This window comes from Cucurbita maxima, unplaced genomic scaffold (assembly GCF_002738345.1).
Source record: "Cucurbita maxima cultivar Rimu unplaced genomic scaffold, Cmax_1.0 Cma_Scf00022, whole genome shotgun sequence".
NCBI classification, from domain to species: domain Eukaryota; kingdom Viridiplantae; phylum Streptophyta; class Magnoliopsida; order Cucurbitales; family Cucurbitaceae; genus Cucurbita; species Cucurbita maxima.
This window is the reverse complement of record NW_019272038.1, coordinates 124,651-142,140: the sequence shown is the minus strand read 5'-3', so window position 1 is coordinate 142,140 and position 17,490 is coordinate 124,651. Positions and strand designations below refer to the sequence as shown.

General features: G+C 38.2%; 4 protein-coding genes across 8 annotated transcripts in view; 2 read left to right on the top strand and 2 right to left on the bottom strand.

The window, feature by feature from the left end:
* Nucleotides 1–397: 397 nt before the first annotated feature.
* Nucleotides 398–5,527, bottom strand: LOC111496495. The gene is made up of 8 exons (XM_023146953.1): nt 5,287–5,527; nt 5,066–5,166; nt 4,818–4,988; nt 4,552–4,722; nt 4,276–4,455; nt 3,288–3,339; nt 2,785–3,234; nt 398–1,507 (listed from the first exon to the last, which is right to left on the bottom strand). Exons 1-8 carry the CDS (start codon nt 5,441–5,443, stop codon nt 531–533), a joined length of 2,259 nt encoding a protein of 752 aa, XP_023002721.1. The 5' UTR covers nt 5,444–5,527; the 3' UTR covers nt 398–530.
* Nucleotides 5,528–6,530: 1,003 nt separating this feature from the next.
* On the top strand, nt 6,531–10,029 carry LOC111496512. 5 transcript variants are annotated; one of them, XM_023146978.1, is made up of 15 exons: nt 6,531–6,697; nt 6,992–7,076; nt 7,160–7,277; nt 7,430–7,594; nt 7,789–7,893; nt 8,083–8,166; nt 8,235–8,350; nt 8,462–8,563; nt 8,642–8,755; nt 8,837–8,893; nt 8,974–9,040; nt 9,128–9,181; nt 9,257–9,331; nt 9,421–9,456; nt 9,561–10,029. In XM_023146978.1, exons 2-15 carry the CDS (start codon nt 7,057–7,059, stop codon nt 9,678–9,680), a joined length of 1,233 nt encoding a protein of 410 aa, XP_023002746.1. In that variant the 5' UTR covers nt 6,531–6,697; nt 6,992–7,056; the 3' UTR covers nt 9,681–10,029. The 5 variants fall into 5 exon arrangements, with proteins under 5 accessions (XP_023002746.1, XP_023002748.1, XP_023002747.1 ...); XM_023146980.1 differs by having other exon boundaries at nt 6,984–7,076; XM_023146979.1 differs by having other exon boundaries at nt 6,973–7,076.
* A 484-nt stretch (nt 10,030–10,513) lies between these two features.
* On the bottom strand, nt 10,514–11,716 carry LOC111496450 (ethylene-responsive transcription factor ESR2-like). The gene has a single exon (XM_023146890.1). The coding sequence runs from the start codon at nt 11,637–11,639 to the stop codon at nt 10,671–10,673; it is 969 nt and encodes a 322-aa protein (XP_023002658.1). The 5' UTR covers nt 11,640–11,716; the 3' UTR covers nt 10,514–10,670.
* A 3,816-nt stretch (nt 11,717–15,532) lies between these two features.
* Nucleotides 15,533–17,490, top strand: part of LOC111496445 (protein POOR HOMOLOGOUS SYNAPSIS 1) — a 3,191-nt gene continuing 1,233 nt past the window's right edge. Inside the window, exons 1-6 of the mRNA XM_023146887.1 lie at nt 15,533–15,831; nt 16,391–16,507; nt 16,638–16,703; nt 16,799–16,902; nt 17,009–17,202; nt 17,276–17,334. Of these exons, the coding sequence (XP_023002655.1) occupies nt 15,535–15,831; nt 16,391–16,507; nt 16,638–16,703; nt 16,799–16,902; nt 17,009–17,202; nt 17,276–17,334 (837 nt within the window). The 5' untranslated portion in view covers nt 15,533–15,534. The remainder of the gene's footprint in view (nt 15,832–16,390; nt 16,508–16,637; nt 16,704–16,798; nt 16,903–17,008; nt 17,203–17,275; nt 17,335–17,490) is intronic.

The following is a 17,490-nucleotide window of genomic DNA, read 5'->3' as shown; positions in this document are numbered from 1 at the left end:
AACCTTTTCTTTTGTGTTTTGTCATTACATGCTTCATAAAATAAATAAAAGAACAATAGAAAAGGAGAAAAGTAAAGGTGTGAAGATGGTATGAAATTTGGTGAGATATATATATCTATTCATATGGCAGACGTAGACATTGCAATTCAATTCAATTCAAGCTTATAGTTATACTTACAGCAAGCACAAAATAAACAGAGAGAGAGAGAGAGAGAGAGAGAACAGACCCCTCACTGTGAGATTATGATGGAGTGAAGATAGGTATGATGATTGAGCATGAAGATGATTTCCTATCTGGCATGTCTAATCCTGTCCTTTTATATAATTCAATCCCTCTTCTTTCTCTTTCCACATGGGTCCATTTTAAGCTCATCAGTCTGCTAAAATATTGTTTTTTTCTCTCTCTCTTGTATTCTTTCTGGGGAATTGGGAACTAAATCTAATTCATCAATCCTCAATCTCAATCTGTAAGAAGTTGCAGAACCCAGTTTTTGTTTTCACCAAATCTTGCCATTTCCATTAACCATTCTTCATTCCATCTTCCAAGCATACAGAAATAAGCAGAATTTGGATGACACTCCTGCCGCTGCATTTTCATCCTCCCCAGAAGTAGAAATCACTTCTCTAATGGACATTCCCGTTGGTATTAAAGAAGAGGATGGAGCAGGTAGCGATGTCGTTGATGCAAGTGATGACGATGGAGATTCAGACCATGATGACATTGGCCTGAATATGAATAGCCCGTACCTGGAACCTGAACCAAACAGCCAATCATGGACATCCCAGTAAACTTCTAGTCTTGTTCTGCTGATTATTACAGATTCATTGCCTCTGAACTTCCAGTGAAGGTGCTTAATTTTGATTGCTGGTTGCCCGTCGATCCTCATCTCCAGTTCTGGATCGAATGAATCAGAAAAACTGGGATTATTGATGTTGATGAACTCAATTGAGATGGTGTGGAACTTGCCTTTCTCATGGAACTGGATTCTGGTGGAGAACATTTTCTTCCCAAATACATGTTCCTTCTTTGAAACTAGAGTGGGTTCAATCAAAGCTGGCCGACAACCTGTCTTTCTGAAGGCATCTTTCTTGAGATCCCCAATAAGTAAAACAACTTCTTCTTCACACACAACGGCCACGTAGTAATCCGACTGTGGCTCTGTCTCTCCATTGAATTTTGCACTCTTGAGGTCCCAGAATACATCCACAGCTCGACCATCGACTTCAAAGTGCTTAGAACCTTGTTTTCTCCAGAAGTACCATGGCTTCATCTCAACCTTACACTGATATTGCTGGCTTCCTTCTGGTCCTTGAACACAGATGGAAAGACCATGAAGTAACAGATTCTTACACCAAGTGACTGTGATGAGACGACACTGACCAACGATCTTTGTTTGATATACTGACATAAACACACTCTGACCTGACCTGATTACTGAAGCTGGATCATTACTTGGCCTCTCCCCAAATGAGAAGCAAGCAGGAATTCCGATGGAGTCATGCATGGCTTGGTACGAATCCAAGAAAGCTGGCTGATTGTGCTTGGAAGTTGAAAATGGAGTTTGTCTAAACTAGCTAAAGATGATCACAGTAGAAAGCAGAGAGAAGAAGGCAGAGGGAGAGAGAGGATCAGAACTAACATATTCATTGCCACCATCTCAGAGATCTACTTCATGAATATGGAGACAGGGAAGTTCTTGGCAGTTTGTGATTAGCAAGCGGAAAGAACCCATTATCTGAACTGGCAGCTCAGAATGTGGAAAGGTAGGGACGAGGAAGAAGGAACTGGACGCATTTTATAATGGAAAAATACCTTCTGTAAGCTGTGTTGAGCATTTCCATGTGGAAAGGAAAAGAAAGACTACAGAAATAAAACTATTTATTCTGCTGTACAACTGATTTGGCCTCAATAATGGTCATTAACGCCTCCCATCTCCATAAATCAGAACTTTTGTCATGCACGGTAAAAACAAGACAAATCCCATTTCATCCAATGTGAAAATCCCTCAAAAAAGGGAGGGCAACAGAAAATCCCTCAAGCATGTGAGTGAGTGAGTGAGTGAGGTAAAAAAGAAAGGAACTTCATTAAAATTTGAAAATCATTTAGGTTTACTATGTGGGCAGTGTTTATCTAATAATTTAATGTGTTCGAGATTTGTATTTTTCACCTGGGTTTCTCCTCCACTTTGCAGTGGAACTGTTGGGAAAAGTGACTTGGCAAGGAATCTGAAATATACATAATGTGGAGATATATAAAGATCACTGTAGTTTAGGTGGCAAAGGAAATGGTCCAGCGTCAGTATTCACTTTATGAGTAACAACAACTAGGATTACTTTGAAGGTATTAAACAATGAAGCATAACACCACTTGTCTGAAGCTGAACATGAAGCATACACAGACAAACCGAAAAAAATACCAGCAGCTTCAACTTCCCTATATCCGAATGCCTTGAGAATCATTGTGTGTGACAATAACCAAGTTCAAATTATTATGTTGGCACCATCATCATCCAACAATTTTCAAAATGGCTCAAGATTGAAAAAATATATATAAACAAAAGGGTCTTGGGAACCTAAGAGGGCGTAGAACAAAACAAGGGGGGACATTTACTTGATAGTAGAAAAAATCAGAATCTACCCGGTTCCATACTTGGGATAACTGAAATGGAATACACAGATCTGCTTTTCGTACAAGTTTTTCTGGCTATCAATCAATGCAATGGGTTATCTATTATCCTTTGCTAACGCCAGATCAAACAAACTTACGAACATTCTCAGACCGACTCTCGCACCTAAAGTGGCTTAAGTCGACAATTATTACGGTAATGTCATCCAGGCTACCTCTACTTAGAGCTAGATCTACAAGTTCCTTACAAGCAGCCACAAGTCTACTGGAAGTGGGTCTCTTCCTATAGCTATCATTATTCTCCTTAGGTGAAGATTCTGTCTTCATCTTTTTATGTCTGACCAATGATATTCTCCTTGATTTTGTTCTAGGACTTTCAATTTCACAAGAATAGTCATATTCAGCTTCTTCAGAGCTATCGATTGCCTTGTCACAGATTGGAGATTGGTCCATCCCCCCTCCTTTCGGTTGCGTGACCAAAGAAACTCTCCGCAGTTTTGATGGACTTGGGTTCCCAGAGCAATGGGCATGGCTAGTGCTTCTCAAGGAACATTTTGGTAGCCCAAAACTATCCATCAACCTCAGTCGTGTCACGACATCGACGGTCTCTTGGTTCCCAACCTATGAAAATTTTGACCACTTCAAAGTTAATATCAATTGCCAAAACAACACAAACCATCTGTCACAACATCAACAGTCTCTTGGTTCCCAACCTATGAAAATTATGTCAACGTCAAAGTTTATGTCAATTACCAAAGCAGCAAAAATCATCTGTCCTCTGATTGATTTGATATTCAAAAATCAGTTTCCTTTTTGAGCAGGTTAACCTATTACTGAACAACTCCCCATGTAGAAATGAAGTGATTCAACTTGAAAGATTACTAACTTGACAGATTACTCAAGACTCGCATCTATTTCATCTTTATGTTCAAGTTTATTCCCTGTTAATGTCCCAAGGACGCAGGTTTTACTGCTGGTAAGTTAACTTGTGAAGATCAATCAGCTGCTCTCCGAATTTAGTATCTCATTATCATCTCAGGTCAGGAGTTCATTATGCTATGCTTCCTTAATAACTCAACCTACTCGACTACTTTAACATATGGTCCACAGAGTACTCTCACGTGATACATTTAGCTGAATATCACTGAAAGATAAGGGGACCAAGTACAGATGCGTATATATGTGAGTACATATACATTGCTTTAATAGTTTCTATTAAAAAGTTATTTTGCAAACAATACAGTTTCAAAACTACTTCCTAATACAGGTCTTGTCAAAAGATGATTTGACTACAACATATCGGATATGAACTATTGAAGAGATAATTCAACTTCTTTGGTTTTCTTTTATATAGGATTCTTTCAAATCATCTTTTGAAGAGCTGATTTCAACTTGTTTGGTTTTTTTCAAATTGATTCTCTCTTAAACTCAGCACTGGAAAAGATTTCGTACTTCATTTAATGAATCATCTTTTAAGAAGAACTTCATTCAGAACAATCACAAATTTCAAAATTTTATTCCAAATTAATGTATTTTCCAATCTTCTGTAAGAACGCAATATTTAAAAAAGTAATCCTATGCATATGTATACGAGTGTATATATTTTCTTTTCGGAGGATGTTCAGAAAATGAAGGAAACTCATCCATACCTTTTCCCATAATCCATCAGTGGCTAGAACAAGAAATTCCATGTCTTCACTAAGAAGTAGGACCTTTGAATCAGGCTCGGCCAGTACCCAGTCCTTCAAATGAGCATCCCCAATGCTTCTAGAAACAGAAAGAACTCCATGAACTCTCCATGCCCCCCTGTGAATCTCAACGTATCCACCCTACATCACAATTTAGAGTCCTCTACCATCACCATCATATGTACCCATGATAATCAAGTTCATTATGAAACCTTTTATACACTATATTGCATGTACCTTGTCCTCTATTCGTTTCCTTTCATCCTCCTGTTCAACTCTATGGTCTTTTGTGACTGCTTCAGCGACTCCTCCTCTAGAAAGAACAGCCCTACAATCTCCCAAATTGGAAACAACAAGTTCTTCTCCTTGTATCAGAGCTGTGACACAGCAGACACCACTGCCTAAACCCTAGAAATTAAGGAATTTTTTTATATAAGACAGTAGTTCTAGATAGACAAGAAATTGCAACGCGAGGAGAAAATGTAGCTCCATTTGCAAATTACCAGATTCAAGAAGTCCCCGTCCGTTTTCAAGAAAGCAGCTTTAATTGCTTCCACCTTCTGTGCAGATTCCGTGCAATTGGCCACCACTTCAAGTATGTTCTTGTGCAAATTTAATGCAACAAATTTGGCAGCCTTCCTGCCTCCATGGCCATCATAAACGCCAAAAAAGGCCTACAAAAATAAAAGACGATTCATGACAGAAGTAAATTAAGGTGTTAGAATTTGAAGAGAAATGAAAGGTCCATTACATCATTGAAGTGGCCTTTCATGCAAGAAATGATCCTGTGAGTGTCTTCCATGAACCTCTTCTTGCCCTTGACGGAGAAAACCCCCACATGATCCGCGAAGTCTGCAAACAACAGTTTAGCTCATAACTCAGACGGCAATATTCTAATTCTCCACACAAAGAAAAAGAAGAAAAAAATGAAAAAGCTTAGGTGTGAACAGAGTATTTGAAGTTAGCCATTACCAGCAGAGGAGAGGGAATCGGTACGGGGAGTGGTGCCTTCAAGCTTCCCGGCTTGAATCTCTCGTAAGACGTTAGGGATCTCAATCTTGGGAGGTCTTTTCCGCTTCAAGCAACAAGAGGAGTCGTTAAATCGCAAGCCAGAGGTTTGGTCCCTCATCTTCTTGCCCGACTGGTTTCGAAAGAGGATTACTCCAACGGCTATGAAGAAGAATGTGAGGCCAACAGATTAAATACTGTAACACGCGCGCGCACACATTTCATTCACGCGTTGCCCGTTGGGACGAGTGTTGAAGGCAAATACTTTTTCTCCTTTCCAATTTAATCGCTCAATTTCCTTTTTTGAAAAAAAAAAAAAAAAGTTGATATGATTTAGATTTTAATTATATGCTTTTTTTTATAAAAAAAAATAAATTACTAGCAATTTTACTTTTTTTTTGGCCTATTCTCGTGACAGTTAAAAATGATATGATGGGCTAAATTTATTATTAACTTTTTAAGAAAGTTAAAAAAAAAAAAAAAAAGTTGATATGATTTAGATTTTAATTATATGCTTTTTTTTATAAAAAAAAATAAATTACTAGCAATTTTACTTTTTTTTTGGCCTATTCTCGTGACAGTTAAAAATGATATGATGGGCTAAATTTATTATTAACTTTTTAAGAAAGTTAAAAAAAAAAAAAAAAAGTTGATATGATTTAGATTTTAATTATATGCTTTTTTTTATAAAAAAAAATAAATTACTAGCAATTTTACTTTTTTTTTGGCCTATTCTCGTGACAGTTAAAAATGATATGATGGGCTAAATTTATTATTAACTTTTTAAGAAAGTTAAAAAAAAAAAAAAAAAGTTGATATGATTTAGATTTTAATTATATGCTTTTTTTTATAAAAAAAAATAAATTACTAGCAATTTTACTTTTTTTTTGGCCTATTCTCGTGACAGTTAAAAATGATATGATGGGCTAAATTTATTATTAACTTTTTAAGAAAGTTAAAAAAAAAAAAAAAAAGTTGATATGATTTAGATTTTAATTATATGCTTTTTTTTATAAAAAAAAATAAATTACTAGCAATTTTACTTTTTTTTTGGCCTATTCTCGTGACAGTTAAAAATGATATGATGGGCTAAATTTATTATTAACTTTTTAAGAAAGTTAAAAAAAAAAAAAAAAAAGAATTTAAAAGTTTGTAATTAATTAGGAGTCAATTAATCATAAATTTATGAAAAATGTATGAATCCAGTTAAGCAGTTACGGTGCGAAGACCTGGTTGACTCTACACATTGGGGTTTCGAAGAAGGGCCGTGGTTGAAACTGAGAAGCCAACAGCATCTGCGAGCTTTCAAGATTGAACGTGATCCACTTCTTTGTTCTTCCAGATCTTGCTCCCTTCGTCTGCCTTCTTACTCTCGGTTAGTCTAACCTTCTCACTTACTTCTCTCCTCCATCTCTTCTTTTTCTTCTCTTTTCCCTTTCAGCTCCTTCATTGTCTCTCTATGCTTCGTTTCCTACTTTTCCCTAAATTTTGAAGTCTTCGCTTAGCTGAACCAGTGGGAATCTTTAGTTTTGAAGTTCCAATTCTTTAGCAACATTATTTACTCATTATTTCTGTATTTCCCTCGTTTTGGGGGTTGACTTTTCTGGTCGGAAGCAAATGGCGGTTTCAACAATTGGAGACCGATTGAAGTTGTTCGTCAGTTTTGCAGATAGAGTCTGATGTGAATTTGGGCCTGCTATACTCTAAATCCAGGATTGAGGTTTGGATGCTAATATGGGCAATCCGATGCGAAGGTCTATAATCCTATCTTTTCTTGTTAGAGATTGTTTATCGAGTATGAAGCTTATTAATGGAATTTGCCCCTTTTTGGTTGTAGTCCCGTCAGTAGAGTACCCAACGAGGCCATGACCATGAAGCTTATTGTTGCGGCATTTGTGGGTGTAGTAGTTGGCTGCTCCATTGGATTGTCATTTCCCGTGCTTTCATTAACTAAAGTATCACCACTTGCCTTCCCCCTCTTTAGGAATAAATGCTTTTACTACTGTTTTTCACCCCTTATGCCTACGTTCTAGCAGTGCCCTGTTTCTTTCTTTCTTTCTTTCTTTCTTTTTGGTGGATGCAATTATATGAGTTGTTAATTTGGCAGCTAAATCTTCCATCCAATATTTTTCCGACTCTTGGTCTCGCATATCTTAATGGAAGATCAAGAAGCTCAGACCGCTCCAGGGAGTTATTTCTTGATGGTCGGCTCCGTGTGAAGAATAGTCATAGCAACTCAAACCAAACACGGATCTTGAATGGAACATCAAAGGTCATTCCGTAACTCTTAACAAAATCTCCATCACTTGACATGGCTTTTGAATAAAATATTACATGATGCATTTTGTAAATCTAGTATTGTCCTTTTCTGAAAGAATTTTAACGAAGATATGGACACCGATGAGACTAACATGTGGTGCTTGAGTGAAATTATTCAAATGCATATCATTTCAATTTTGTTTGCAGATTTGGGCCCCGTCAAATCCCCGAGGTGCAGAAAGTTTACCTCCAAAAATTGTCTCTTCTGAATCAGATTTGTATGCACGTAGGCTGTGGGGCAATCCTAGTGAGGTGTGTATACTACCGAATTATGAAGATGAAGTTTAGGTGACCTTAAATTTGCTAATAATAGCTGTTTAATGCTAATGTCCTATACCTTTGCTATCATTAGGAATTCGGATCAAGTAATGGGGTTGTTTTAAGATACTATGTAGCATAGTATTTTAAAGTTAAAAAGACTGATCAAAATGACATTTGCAGGACCTGATCACCAAGCCGCAGTACCTTGTAGCTTTTACCGTGGGTTACAATCAAAGATACAATATTGACAGAGCAGTCAGAAAGGTCTGTATATGAGTGTTTGTGTATGTGTGTGTGTATATATTTGTGAGATTAATTATGCTTCTCAACAGTTTTCAGATCAATTTGTTATCCTTCTCTTTCATTATGATGGACGAACATCAGAATGGGATGAATTTGAATGGTCTAAGCGAGCCATTCATGTTAGTGCTCGTAAGCAGGCCAAGTGGTAAGGAAGGATTGCCAATTCTTTTTTATGCTGGTTTTTGTTAGGGAACTTAGTTCATATTCTGGATGATGTATATTGTGTTTTAATTTAGTTCTCTGAAATTCTGCCAAGGTGGTATGCCAAACGATTTTTGCATCCTGACATTGTTGCACCATTTGACTACATTTTTATTTGGGATGAAGACCTTGGATTGGATCATTTCGATGCGGAAGAGTGAGTTTGCCACGCTTTGGATTGATTATATTTTGATGCGTAAGAGTGCATTAGCTAACACTAAATGATTGAATTTAGATATATAAAGCTAGTAAGGAAGTATGGATTAGAAATTTCACAGCCTGGTCTGCAACCAAGTAAAGGTTTAACGTGGCGAATGACAAGGAGAAGAGATGGAAGCGAAGTTCACAAGTAAGAGTAATAGGAGTTTGAGATTGAGCTTTTTTCCATCCGTTCAGAATAATTATATTAATTATATTGAATTTGGTTCAGAGAGACTGACGAAAGACCAGGATGGTGCATTGACCCTCATTTGCCTCCCTGTTCTAGGTAAAATATGCTACTATTTTGAATGATCTGATTCCAGAAGTTGTAGGTTTCTTTTCTTATATACCACATTTACAATGCAGTTTTGTTGAGATCATGGCTCCAGTTTTTTCCCGTGAGGCATGGCGTTGTGTTTGGTATATGTTACAGGTCTCAGCTGGTTTCTGCCCTCTTTTCAAATGCTCCCAATGGTGTTCCTCATCTTCTTCCACTGATGTATTTTGGTTTTTGGTTTAGAATGATCTAGTCCATGGATGGGGTCTTGATTTCCTCCTTAGAAGATGCGTGGATGTGAGTAGCCTAACTTCGTCTCGTCTTCTTCTTTGCTTCGAATAGCGTCACTAAACTTGATTTCTTTACAAACAGCCTGCACATGAAAAAATTGGGGTTATAGATGCCCAGTGGATTGTTCACCAAGGGCTGCCTTCGCTTGGAAGCCAGGTAAAGGAAAATAATTGGTTGCTAACAGTTGAGTTTGCAGAGTAGAAGATTTAGTTGCTAACTACCTCCTCATCTTACTGTTCCGCTAGGGAGAATCAAAAAATGGAAAGGCAGCATGGGTAGGGGTATGTGAATTTGTTTATGTCAACCAACAAAATCTCCTCATCATCATCTTCACTGTTGTTTACAATTGTATGCATGTAGTGATATGTTATGGGAATTTTGATAGGTGAGTGAACGGTGTAGAAGAGAATGGACAATGCTTCAGAGTCGGTGGGTAACTGCGGAGAATGCATACTTGAGTGATGTTGAGGATGGGATCATCCCTTCACCTCAAGTAATCCATTAGAGAACAAAGCCGATAGCCATTAGAGTTGTACGATACAACACATAGTGTAGCTCAGAATTTAAGTTCACTGATATGAGAGAGGCAAGTTGTTGAGTCATTACTTGGATCAATTTTTTATTTGTACAATTCATTTTGCAACAACTATTACATAGAATTCAATTCTGAAAGGGTTGTGGAATTTGAAAGTTTGGTGTAGCTGATGGGAGATGTGAATTGTAAGGAAGTGATGGCATATGCAGCCTTTCAGTTCTGATTTGAAGGACTTGGTTCTTATGTGAGATTATTGTTTGTTTTGGTACCTTTAAGCTTCCCAGCTGTGAGACTAAAACATGGCTTCATTTCATTATTATAAAAGAGGGGGAATTTAAATGAAAGCTTTGCAGGCATAAATGCAACAACAAAATTGATGCACGTTCACATCCAAATCTAGTCTTAAATGAAGCGTTATACTTCATACGCTTCATATTAGTTTTTCTTGTACTCTCCTTCCCCACCCTTTTATTATTTCCCCCCATCAATGCAACGCCTTCCTACCAACCACTCCCCCCCCCCACTATTATTTTTCCTTCGCCTTCTCTCATTAATAATATTAAGGTTCAATTACTCCTAATTAGTCCAACTTAATTAAATGTAGTAATAATGATTATGTTGAAATATACCATGTTCCCCACGCACGCCACTTTATTATTCGCCATTCATGCATGCCATGCAAAAAATAACTTTTTCTTTATTTTCTGGAAAATGAGAATATATCTAAATATCATACGAATTTCTCTGGATTAGACTCTAATTAATTATGTACAGATCATCGATAGAAAAGACGACGTAATTGCAGGAAATTAGTTTATTCATTTTTCTACCGATGAAAACAAATTATAGGCAGCATTACAGGAATGAGACGAAGCTAGGTAAGAAAGAAAAAATAATAATAATATTAATATTAATGTGGAAAAGCTGCCAACGACGTTAAGGTTTCATGTTGTGATGAGGTCAAGCGTTTTCGAGTTCTGGGGCAGATAGATTTAAGAGTTCCGGGCACTGGAAAATATCGTCCAGAATCAAATTCTGAGGATGCCCATGAGGCAGCCCAAGCTGAGGTGGTGGATTAAAGGCGGCGTTGAAGTTGTCCAGGATGTGGTGAATAGAATCCGGGTAATCCAAGTTATCCAAATGATCCAGATTGTTAGCGGAGTTATTGTCATTTTTGAAGGCATCGAAGGGCAAGTCGGAGTTGAAATTAGCGCTGGGAGTGGAAGAATTGGAATGGGATTTGGGGAAGAAGCCGTGAATTATCTCCTCTAACAACCCCGAATCCGGGGAGTCCTCCTTGGGCAGAAACTCGGAGCTGGAGTAGTTTAGGTGAAGGGGGTCACCCAAGGACTTGGAAATTACTGGAGCGGTATTATTGATGGAAGCTGGGTTGGGGCTAGAATTGGAAGAAGGGAAGTTGAGGAAATCGCCAAGGAGAAGCATGTCCAGAGTGGGAGAAGCGGTGTTAATCTTGTGTGAACCGGACCACACAAAGTCGGAGCCACGATTGGGAGTGCAAAAAATGGGCCAATTGGAGGAGTTCACACCCAGGTGACGGGACAGAGAGGGGTGGGATTGTTTAGGTAAATTGAAGTGAGGGATTGGATAATCGGAGAGGGAGTGAGGCGGCGGCGGCGAAGAAGGGTAAACGAAATTGGTGCGAGCCTTCAGGCCACGCATGGAGCGTGCGGCGCAGTCGTAGGCACGTGCGGCTTCCTCAGCAGTGTCGAACGTCCCCAGCCATCTTCTTTCTTTGGACTGAGGGTCTCGAATCTCGGCGGCGTAACGGCCCCATGGCCTGCGCCGAACTCCGCGGTATCTCATTGTGCCAGTGGAGTTGTGGTCTCGGAGAGTTCGCTTGAGAATGTTGGCGGCGGCGGTGGTGGTGGCGGTAGTGGCGGCGGTAGTAGCGGTGGCGTTGCACTTCATTTGGTAGTGGTGGAAGAGATTGTTATATGGGTTGAGAGTGGAGGGACATGGCCAACCCGTTTATGCGCCTGAACAAGTGTTCCAGATGGTATGTCGTGTTTGGTGTGGGCGTGTTGGGGGTTTATTTATAGTAGGAGCGGGGGAGAGACGTGTGGGTCCGGGAAGGGAATTTGTTGATTTTAAAATTCATGCATGGCGTACAACCAAAATTAGAAATTTGAGGCAACTAAACAAATTTGTTATTTTAACGTGCATTAAAAAGATTTTTAATTCATTTAAAAATGGTATTGTATAGACATATAATAGCGAGAAAGAAAAGAGATGGGAGAATTGAAGGGCAGAGAAGGAAGGAGACGGCAAATTAAAAGAGTCTTAAGGGGGACAAATTACAACAGAGGGAATAAATAAATCAATAAATGAATATTTATTATATTTATGAACCCTTCTTCCTTCTCATCAATTCATCTCTTTCATTCCATTTAATGCTTTTATTATTATTATTATTAGTTTTCATTTTCCATGTAATTCATAATTTATTGCACTCAATTATACGTTAAATTGCAACAAAACATTTATTGTTTTTTAAATTTTAAGGCGTGAATCGAATAACATAATACTATAAACACAGCCAATACATTATAAATACAATTCAAACTATCAACTTCCTCACACTTGCAAATTATTTCGTTTTCAATTCAATAATGCACTCCTTTCTTCACCCGAACAAAGCAAACAATTATTGGAATTATAGAGCTTCGCAATATCCATGCCCCATTGCGCATAAATGGGCAATAAAGTATTTTCCTACGCTCTTTAAAAACCCAGTATTATACACTACAAATATATATTTTAATATTTTTCTTCTGTTTTGAGCTAATTTGAAATAATAAGCCAACATTTACCATTTTTCAAACCTCATAAATGACAGTTAATAAAAAGAATTAACAGGAAGAAAGAAAAAACAATAATTATTCCTAGACACCATAATGCAATTGATGTATTATAATTACAATATAGTTTTGTGGGCGTGTAGCCTTTTGACGTTTTTATAATGTATTATAGTATTCATTATAATCCAAGAAAAAGGGTAATGGAGAAAGTGGGCGTTTAAGGGTTGTCTCCCGAGAGGGGTCGGTCGGCCCAATGTAAAGGAAAATTAGGTTTCTGCTGCACTGTAACCAAATAAAGTACACTATAATGCCTTTGCGCATCCACCGTAAAAATTATGCAATCCGTGCATGAATGCTTTTTAAAAATATTATTATTTACTCACTTGTGTATTTGTGCGACAGGTGGGTACTTGAATACAAATTACATGTAGGGAAATGTAAATGGGGTTACACGTGGCAGTGTCCCATTGTTTGAACCCCCATGCATGTATTCGCTATTAAATTCTTCTCTCTCCTCCATTTTAGTATATTGAATGGACATTAAAGGTTAGTAAGCTCCAATTTATGTTACTCTGCACCACCTCATTTTTTCCTTTTTCTTACTTTGTAACTCCCATTCTCCTATCTGCCTCCATTCATTTCTCACTCCCTTTTGCCTCCCTTGTAGTTTCCAGGAAAGTGTGCGTATTAAATTAAATTAATATTTGTGTATTCAACTTCTACGGCTTACTTTTGCTAATGCCCTCTTCCCAATCTAAAAACAACAAATTAAGAAATACAAAATTTAGTTGATCCTGCTAATTATTTCAAATTAGGTTTTTCAAACCCTTTTTGGATGACCCTTCTAAGTCTTAATTTATTACACTCATACTTCTCTCTATTATAGGTTAAGTGCAGTAACAGATTTTAAGGTTGAATTTTGTATTAGAAATTGGTGTGAAAATTGAATACTACAATATTGGGTATATAGTTTTAGTAGAATAATATCCATAGTTGGTCCCAATACATTATAAATACAATTAAAGTTGTCAACTTCCTCACAGTTGCAAAGTATTGTCCCTTTAACTCAATAATGCACTCCTTTTTTCTTTTTCATCCTCACAAAGCAAACAATTATTTGAATTATAGAGGTTGGCGATATTAATACCCCATCACACATAAATGGGAATTAAAGTATTTTCCTACGTTTTCTTTTATCACAATATTAATACTGTATATATTTTATGCATAAGGTGTAACTATGAATTAAATGACTTTACGTTCCATCGTGTATGCATATAACTGGGCCATTTTATAAATAAGCAATTAATATGACTTTCCCGCAAATTAGATTTTTGAAAATAATGAGGCTAATTTTTAATGCATGCAAGATCACGTAGAGGAAGCAATGTTATGTGATATCATTTTGGAGGTCTAAAATAGATTAGATCAAGAGGGAGAGATTGTTAAGAAGAGATTAAAGGGAAAGAAAATTGGTTTAAAAGCTTATTCATTATTGCGCGAGATTTGCTGGAAGGGGAAGGGGAAGGGGAAGAGGTGTCAGGGAGAGAGCTCTTGTATGGAAGTAAGGCCAGGCTCCCATGTGTATCCAGAGCAGGGTTTTGGCTTGGCGTGTGGTACCAACATCCGCCCACCCCTTCTGCTTGATCCACGTGCCTGCCCATTTGACGTGGATGTCCACTTCTTCACCTTCCTTACGTACAAATCTCTTGCAGAAGAAAACGAGTCATCCATGCATTCTGATTCTCTACTCTCGTAATCTCTAGCTTCCACCACCGCCGACACATCGGAACTCATCTCTTCTTGCGTCCCCCCGCTCATCTTGTTGTGCTTTCTCTTCAGTTTTTTTATGGTCGACAAAGGAACTACATAGTATTTGTTGCCTGGCACTAGATATTCTTCCGCCCTTATGATTGACTCGTGTGGCTGCCTGAAAACTTCAGGCCGTGCCAGCCACTTCCCCGCCGGCAGCTTTTCCAGCACCCTAGCGGCGATAACTGCATTGGGATAATGCTCCACTTTGCCTCCCGCATGGACCACTCTCACCAAAATCTGTTTCAATTCTAACGCGCACTCCAGTGAAGGGCTATTCATCTTGTCTTGCCCTTCCAATTCTTTGCTTTTTGTGTCATTATTGTCCAGACAATCGGGTGACCCCAAGTATGGAAGACAACTCTTGAGCATTGTTGGTGTGAGACTACTACTCATGAACAATACTGATGCCCCAAATTGAGCATGGTTGTAAAGAAAGTCGTATTGGCGTTCTGCTTCAATTTGATCTTTTTTTTCTTTTTTTTTATAATGGGCGGCCACCTAGGCACAAGGGTGTGGGGGATGAAATCGAGGCTCATCAATGATTTTAAAACTATATAATAACGTAGATTACGAAGTGTTTTTCCATATGTTTTTCATTGGATAATGATGAAGCATGCCAGTCAGCTGCTTACTCATAATCTGTATGTATGAGCTGTGTAACAATTCAACTTTTGATTGGTTTGGTTGCTTTGTTTGTCTGCCGCACAATATGGGTCCCAACTTGATTTGATATATCTTATCAGATGCTACGTGATGTGGTTGATAAAAGAATTGAGCAGAGCCTTTTCTGAAGTGGGTCGAACCCCATCTCGACCATGCTTGAACCCGTTTCTCTCATGAACCACAGGATCCTCCACCTGAATGCCAGCTTTGGGCTTCATATAGGAGGGAGAAAATGAAGAGGCAGGGGAGCGATCCGGCCAAGTTATTTGCGTCATAGTCATCAATAACAATCCAAGGGAAGGGAAGAGATAATTCATAAATATTTAGTTCTGAAATGTGTCATAATTAATAATAATAAAATTAATGCTTTTTTTTAGGTTTAATCATACTCTAAATTTGAATGAATTTTAAAATGTTTGGAAGTCTCTAATTTCAAAAATTAAAAGAATAAATTTGTAATTTAGCGCGACTATAAATATGATTGGCGATTTTCTAAAGCAGGAGAGGGATTGTTGGGAGGGAAAAGAATGGCGGGATTTGAAGGCGGGGAACAGAGCAAAGAGGAAGCGGAGATGCCATTTGCTGCCATTAGAGACCAATGGGAAGTTCAATTTTCTCGCTTCGTTTGCTATCCAACCACCACATCTACATCCAACGACACCGACACCGACACCAACCTCCGTCCTCTCCTTCTTAATGCCCGAAGCCGCCGCCCTCCTCGAGGCACATGGATCTCTTCCTCTTCCACGGCTGTCCTGCAGCTCCTTCACCATTGCTCCGCATCTGATTTTATTCTTGCCGTACGCTTTCGAGATAAAATCCTCGTGAGTTCTTTTTTCACTCTTCTCCCCAAGTTCAACTCGTAATCTGTATGTGCCGGTAAATTTGTCGGAGACTAAATGCTTGCTTCGCTGAATATTATACACTCGCTTCTTCAGATTCCTCCAATTGTGTCCTTACCGCATTTAAGAATTTCCTATTACATTTCTTTAGCCATTGCTTAAATTCATGCAGTTTCTTATTAATGTTCCTGAAATCAACCTGATCATGTGCTAATTTCCGCTTAAGGAGTTGGTCTCTTGTTTGATTTCTTCCGTTTCCCCCCCTTAACCTCCCTGCATGGATGATTACCTTCGAGGCTGCATCTTGACCTCATTATATACGCTTTATCCTGTAGTTCATTTATTATACAACACCAAATACTATGGAAGGTGAGAAATCCTACGTTGTGTATTATGCTTCCTCTGGCAAATCAAATGCAGCACCTTATACTGAGTTCAGTCGTTTAGCACAATCCAAAGTATCAACCTAAGACACGATTTCTATTATTTGGATGCGTTTATCGCAATGGATGAATCATGTATTATTTGCATACTGATGTAGGAAGAGCACTACCTCTCGAAGCTGCATTTCTCTTGGCCTCAGATGTGCTGTATCTCTGGTTTTCCAGCCAGAGGCACCAGAACTATGTTCGGAAGTTATAGAGATTCAGCTGACGAGGCAAGTCATGATATGTTCATCAGATTTTGTTCGTCTGTGGTGCCACGGAATTTCAAATAAAGTAGTTTTCTGAGGATGCGTTTTAGTCGTCAAACCCCACAACTCACAAGGGCACTGTTTTTCTTGGCAGATCCAAAAATTTGCCCTAAGATTTTCAACATCTTGCGAAATTGATTCATTTGTGAGCATTCTCAAGGTATTTATCATGGATTCCTTTGATGGCACGGTTTAATGGAAGATATTTGTATACTAAAAGCTAGCTGCTGCTATTGTTCTTTTCTCCTGTTTCAGGAGATGTCGAAGGATGCAAGAGATATACAACCAATAAGTTGCGACTTTGGATCTCAGATTTCGTCTGAGTTATTATGTTCAAATACAAATAGGCCGTCTGACAGGTAAATGGAAATTATCTAATAATCAAATGCATCATTTTCTTTTTACAGCCACAGACTCAGAGAGAGAGAGAGAGAGAGAGAGATTTGATGTATCTTATGTTTCCAGCCTCTCTGAAGAATTGAGCAATTCTACCGTGCTCCAGCCTTACACCCCTGAAATGCCTTTGAGCTTAAAAGATACAGCAGAGAAATACTCATCTTCTCAGGAAAATGTACATGTTGACCACTTAGAAAGCATATTTGCAGCGTTGCCACCCAGTTTCACGTCTATGGTATCGAACTGTTCAGATGTCAAACAAGGTAGATGCTATGACAAACTTATAGCCAAAAAATATTTCAAATCATTGTATTGATCAGTTCCCTTTGTTGTAAGGTTCAACTGCGACGCCACCGTCTGCCACAAAGGATAATGATCTAAAGTCTCAAATCATGGTATGTTTCATTGTTATCAAATGGAATTTCTTTTTGCGATACCCTCTATTAAATGGTTTGATCTAATATTGAAATTTTTTCTTGAACTCAATATTGTACATTTCGTATCATCATCGTTGGGTTTTTATCTTTTTTTTTTTTTTTTTTTTTGGGACA